Source organism: Euprymna scolopes, chromosome 45 (assembly GCF_053919585.1).
Source record: "Euprymna scolopes isolate OS-2025 chromosome 45, ASM5391958v1, whole genome shotgun sequence".
In the NCBI taxonomy this organism is placed as follows: Eukaryota; Metazoa; Mollusca; class Cephalopoda; order Sepiida; family Sepiolidae; genus Euprymna; species Euprymna scolopes.
Window position 1 is genome coordinate 60,232,898 of NC_136526.1, and position 6,923 is coordinate 60,239,820.

Consider the following 6,923-nt stretch of genomic DNA (forward strand, 5'->3'; position numbering starts at 1 on the left):
CGCATGTTTTGTCTGTAACAGTGATGTGTTTTTATTTTGTTTTATTTTTAACGTCATATTTAATTATGGTTTGGCATTGAACATGCGCAAAAATAACATAACTGGATAATAATTTTTGTAATTTACAATTCCCACTCACATAAAATAATTCATTAGATAGATTTTCTCAAAATAACATGCATTATTCATTAGCATTATTCATTAGCAACGGCTAGGTGAAATGGAACTCCGAGATAATATATTCGCTTTTCGACAAACGTATCCCCACAAAAACAACTCTCTTTATATTCAAGAACTCAGTTTAAATAAAGTTGGTTTTTACTTCAGCAGTAATCTCTAGTCCTCTTAATAGAACTCATGAAAAAAATGCCAGAGATGATTAACGCTAAAAATTGATAATCACAATATAAGCAAAATCATGTTATCTTGTCAACACCAAAAAACATTAATGGAAAGGCCAAGGCCATTTTTATTAACAAAACTTTTATTCTTTTATGTGCGAACAAATTGACTAAACCTATAGACATGGTAAAAATCTTTTTTTAAACGTTAATGGCTAGGTGTGTCAGAATTTTTGACACCCTTAACACAAAACTGCGAATAAAATATACAAAACTCGTAATTTCTCTTTTTAAAGTGGTTTTAAACAATCACCCCATAAAGTAGAAATAAAATATATTACATCAAAAACTCATGTATTTCTTTAAGAAAATAAAAAAAATGAAAAATTGGTCGAGTGGAGTTTGCTTTAATGGCAAGAACTAATAGGTGAAATACGACCATTTTTCAAGGTGGCCCATTTGACGAACATTATTTTACAGCAAACACATGTCAGAAATATAGAGGGGAGATTAATTCTGGCGCTTTTAGGCCAGGAAAGTCCTCAGCCGGAGGAAAGGGAGACGTTTGTCTCCCTTTCTTCCAGCTGTGACCATCTGATATCGCGGTATTTTAAATCCTTGCTTAAAAATTATTTTATTTAAACAGTACTGAATATAAATATAAATATGGATAAATTCTTAACAATGAAGAATGGAAGTACCCATTGATTAGTATTTTTATAGGTAAGTGATTTTTTGCAATTTATATATATTTATTATATTCGAAGTAATTAAAATTTAATTTTCTTGAAATCTTTTTTTTAAAGAAAACCGAATTAAAAAACAAATATATATTTTGCTATTAAACCTTTTAATATTTGAAAATTTGGTCGTTGCTCCTTTTATTGAAAAAAATAGGGGTTAACTCACATTTTTCAAGTAGTTATAAGTTTTGAAAGATAATAAGTCTAATTATTCAAGTTTTTATCACGAATTTTTAATGGCGACTTCTGACACTGCTAGTAAATAAGAAACTGACATGTATTATTTCTATTTTTGTTTAGTATTAGTTAACATTAAATATCCGTTTCTCAATCTAATTTCTTGATTACTCTATTATTAAGCAAGTGTTGCTTAATCATTAACTACACTGTGAAATATTTGTTTTTATAGTAGCCTGAATTTTAAATAAGGTGCTTCTACAATGTAGTACCTATATTAAAAAATACAAACAATTTATAATAAAACCATGTATTTCGAAAAATAGCTGAGTCATTTTCCGAAAATGACGTCATGTGTTGACGATGGTGGGAGGGCAGAAACAAGCACGATTATGTTGCTTTTTAAAAGTATTCTGTAGACCGCTAATGATTACCAAACCAAGCAGTTTACGATCTCAAAACTACTTTAATTTATATATTTTTTAAAGGAAGGGGAAATATGGAGTCAGGTCTGGAAACGGCTGAAGCAGTTTACGATCCAAAAATTACTTTATTTCACATATATTTTTAATAGTGAGGAAGGGGGATATGGTGTCAGTCTGATAAATTGCTGAAACAGTTTACGATCTCAAAATTACTTTATTTCATAAGAAACAGGAGGAATGTGAAGTCAGTCACAGAAATGGCTGGGATAGTTTATAATTTCAAATTTCCTTTATTTCATAACTATTTTTAAGAGAGGGGATGATATGGAGTCAGTCCCGGAAATGGCTGGAGCAGTTTACGATCTCAAAATCTCTTCCTTTTTTTATATAGTTTTAAAAGAGATGGGATGATTAATAATCAATCCCAGAAATGGTTGTAGAATTTTACGATCTCATATTAACTTTATTTCATATATATTTTTAAGACAGTGGGGATGGAAATTGACATACGGAATACAGACCATGCTGAAATAATAGCATTATTTAGAAAGCCATTCTTCTTATTATAATTATTTTATTCATATATATTTATTTATCTATAATAATGCACTATATATTTATTTGTATATCTATAAAAGTGAACCCTTTACCTACTGACTTGAAATTTAATATATATATATATATATATTAATTACAAGAAAGTAACTGTTTAGAAAAAAATACAAAACTCACGTTTTTTACTTCATTTCTTTAAAGAATTTAATGTTACGTTTAATATGTACAATATTTCTGTTCATAATAAATGAAAAATCTGCAATGATCAAAATATAATATTTATGTGTATTTTACGACCTGACAACGCAGGGTGGCCTACTAGTATATTATGAAAGTGAAAATGTGTGTGTTAACAACTCTAAACCTGATACATTTTATACTTGAAAATTGGTACATAGGGTATTCAGACATGTGAAAAAGTTTTAATGGGTATTTCTGTTTATAATAAATAAGAAATCTGGAATAACAATAATATATTTATGCATATTTTACGACCGAACATCGCCAGGTTGCTGCTGGTATATTTCTAAAAATGAGAATGTGTGTGAAAACAACTCTCAACCTATGTACTTTTTTATCTGAATACTCGAAAATTAGTATACAGAGTATTCAGACGTGGAAAATTTTTAACTGGTATTCATTAGGAAACAAGAGCTCTTAAGGGGTAAACTTGAAAAGTTGGGAATTGAAGCAATCGGATTTTTATGTTGTTTAACTGTTTCATGGCTATGCATGCGCAAATTGTTCACATCACAGCTTACTTATGTTAAGAATAAGTAGATTTGAAAATAATGAGTGTACCCTAATCGATCATGTCGCTGATAGCATAGATACTAATGCCCAAGTACTGTTTAGTGACTTCAATGTCCACCATAAATATTGGCTTAGTTCCTTACGTTACACAGATCGACCCTGTACTTATAGCTTCTCTATAGATCATTCCATTACAGAGTCATGTTCCACACCCTTTTGACAGATCGGGAACACTACCACCTTCAATTCTAGACCTACTCCTTATAACAGTACCCGAAGATTGTGTGACCAATGTTCATAGTCCACTTGATAACATGGATCACTTAGTAGTATCAGTAGACATCATCCTAAATTCCTAAGCCAAAAGATAGAAGTCATTTATCAAAACGACAGTGTACTACAAAATGAATGGCTGAGAATCTCTCATATAACACATCATATGCTCAATGGACTCGTTTTATAAGTCTTTTCGTTTATGTCGTCTTCAATGTAGTTAAATGATAAAGTGGGTAACCCAGGGTTGTAGCTGTTGATAAATTCAATGGCTTTTACAAAGGCTGACATAGTCTTCTAATAAAAAGTAAATCACATGGTATAACTTGATGGATATTAAATATAATTAGTTCCTTCTTAGACAAGAGGACTATCAAGGTTCCTCCAAATAGATGTACATCCAAACAGTGTAATATTAATGTAGGACTGCCTCAGGGGTCAATCCTTTTGTCATTATTATTCCTTATATTCAATAACGACTTCCCAAATAACATTGTGTCCAAGATGGGTATATTTGCCAATTCTGACCACGCTTTATTAAAGGCACAAAGGTGACTTCAAAGCAGGTGACATTCTCCCTTTTGCCCCATACTAAGTATGTACGTCTTTTAAAAGACTGCCAGCAGCATGTTAGCGTTAGGGTTAGCTGTTCTCATATTTTTAATTAAGATTCGAATGTCTTCCTGTGTAGCATTGGATTTGACTGCAAATATATAAGAATATGAACGTAATTCTAAGTCCTTTCTGCTAAATTAGCCTAAGAAAAGATGGAAGATATTTTCTCAAAAACTTAGACTCTTGATGACAATGTCAAGTTGCCATTCAAGTTCTATGAAGAGAGTGTTCTGCAATGTTTTCATATTTTTATCAATATATATTTTAATGTAATTGTTTTACCACACACTTCATATGAATAACAACTCTTGTTAGAACGTGTTTTAATGTGTAGTTAAGCATTAGATTTGACTGCAATGGGTTTGTTACATATATTACAAATTTTGTCAGTAGATTGTTAAGTAGGCAATCAATTTCTATGCAGACTGTGTTCTCCAATCTTTTCCTATGTTGCATCAATATATATTTAAATGTAATTGCTTTACAACACATTTAATATCAATTCTCGTGTCTTCATATGTAGTTTAGCATTGGATTATTCTACAAATACTATGCCATATATTACAAACTTATTAAAAGTAAGGAAAATAATTTTCTCTCTCCCCAGGTGACAATTTAAATATGTTGTAGTATTCCTTTCTTGTGATCTATGCGTTAGTTGGAGTTAACAGTTGAACTCTATATGAGACACTTCAATATTCGAATTTTCCATTAATTTTTTTCTCTGAAACACTGAACGAAATTGAGAACAAAGCTTTCCTCTCTCCAAGTAACCATTAAACGTCTCTCCTCAAGCATTCAAATTCTCTCTCTCCCGTGTGTGTTTGCATGTGTCTTGTAACATCTGTTTGGTGTTCAAATGCTTTACCACAAACTTTACAAGAAAAAGGTTTCTCTCCAGTGTGTGTTCGCATGTGCACCATTGCATTTGTTTGACGTGCAAATGCTTTACCACACACTTTACAGGTAAAAGGTTTCTCTCCAGTGTGTATTTGCATATGTCTCGTTACATGACTTTGATGTGCAAATGCTTTACCACACACTTTACAACAAAAAGGTTTCTCTCCAGTGTGTGTTCGCATGTGTCCTGCTAAAGTGTTTTGATGTGCAAATGCTTTACCGCACATTTTACAAGAAAAAGGTTTCTCTCCAGTGTGTGTTCGCATGTGTTCCATTACATAACATTGACGTGCAAATGCTTTATCGCACACTTTACAAGAAAAAGGTTTCTCTCCAGTGTGTGTTCGCATGTGGTCCGTTACATTATCTTTATATGCAAATGTCTTACCACAAATTTCACAATAAAAAGGTTTTTCTCCAGTGTGTGTTCGCATGTGTCTTATTTCATAATAATGATGTGCAAATGCTTTACCACAAACTTCACAAGAAAAAAGTTTCTCTCCAGTGTGTGTTCGCATGTGTTTTGTTACATGATTTTTAAGTGCAAATGCTTTACCACACACTTTACAAGAAAAAAGTTTCTCTCCAGTGTGTGTTCGCATGTGTTCTGTTACATTCTTTTGATGTGAAAATGCTTTACCACACACTTTACAAGAAAAAGGTTTCTCTCCAGTGTGTGTTCGCATGTGTCTAGTTACATAATTTTGATGTGCAAATGCTTTACCACACACTTTACAAGAAACAAGTTTCTCTCCAGTGTGTGTTTGCATATGTCTCGTTACATGATTTTTATGTGCAAATGCTTTACCACACACTTTACAAGAAAAAGGTTTCTCCCCAGTGTGTGTTCGCATGTGTTCTGTTACATTATAATTATGTGCAAATCCTTTACCACAAATTTCACAATAAAAAGGTTTCTCTCCAGTGTGTGTTCGCATGTGTCTTATTACATCATAATGATGTGCAAATGCTTTACCACAAACTTCACAAGAAAAAGGTTTTTCTCCAGTGTGTGTTCGCATGTGTTCTGTTACACGATTTCTATGTGCAAATGCTTTACCACAGACTTCACAATAAAAAGGTTTCTCTCCAGTGTGTGTTCGCATGTGTCTTATTACATCATAATTATGTGCAAATGCTTTACCACACACTTTACAAGAAAAAGGTTTTTCTCCAGTGTGTGTTCGCATGTGTTTTGTTACATGATTTTTATGTGCAAATGCTTTACTACACACTTTACAAGAAAAAGGTTTTTCTCCAGTGTGTGTTCGCATGTGTTTTGTTACATGATTTTATGTGCAAATGCTTTACCACACACTTTACAAGAAAAAGGTTTCTCTCCAGTGTGTGTTCGCATGTGTCTCGTTACATCATTTTGATGTGCAAATGCTTTACCACACACTTTACAAGAAAAAAGTTTCTCTCTAGTGTGTGTGATTTTGAATATTGGGTCAGGGTTTACTTCTATAAAAAAAGTATCCTCATGCCCGGTTGTTCTGACAAACCCCTGTACAGAGAGACTTAGACCCTCGAGGATAGTGTCTAGTAGGCATTCAAGTTCTTTCCAGCAGGCATTCAAATTCTCTCCTGTAGACATTCAAATTCTCTACAGTTTGTTCGCATGTTTGATGGTACATCACGATTGCTTGCAAATGCTTTGCTCCTCTCTTTACAAACAAACTTGCTCTTTCGTCGGAGCTTGCAGGTGCTCCTTAGTTTCAGAATAATTTGAAGATGCCATACCACACACTTCACATGTGTTATGTGTCAGCGGTTTAGTCTTTAAACTTGAACTGGTTGAACATGTTTTACCACACAATTTACAAATCTTTATTTTTTCTAGTCTTTTATGATTTCAAATTGCTGGAAGATGCTTCTCCAATATTATATTTTTATAGCAAAATGTCATTTGCAAACATTTCCAAAAGATAAGCTTTTGCAGTAGTGTTTATTTCTAAACTTCTTACTGAAAATTTTAAGCTAAGATGTAGTCAAGAATAACATTTATTTTCAATGTCTCCAAACATGTTTTTATAGCAAAATGCAACACATTTTCTGACAAGTTATTTTTCCACTGTGTGTTCATCAACGTATGTTCTTCAGTTTCTGTTTTATTTCTGCAAATTGATTCATCTTTGTTC

At 32.4% G+C, this 6,923-nt stretch overlaps 1 protein-coding gene across 1 annotated transcript; it reads right to left on the reverse strand.

The window, feature by feature from the left end:
* Nucleotides 1-295: 295 nt before the first annotated feature.
* Nucleotides 296-5,850, reverse strand: LOC145269798 (uncharacterized). Its single transcript, XM_080125514.1, has one exon. It carries the CDS (start codon nt 5,802-5,804, stop codon nt 4,659-4,661), a length of 1,146 nt encoding a protein of 381 aa, XP_079981640.1. The 5' UTR covers nt 5,805-5,850; the 3' UTR covers nt 296-4,658.
* Nucleotides 5,851-6,923: the final 1,073 nt, after the last annotated feature.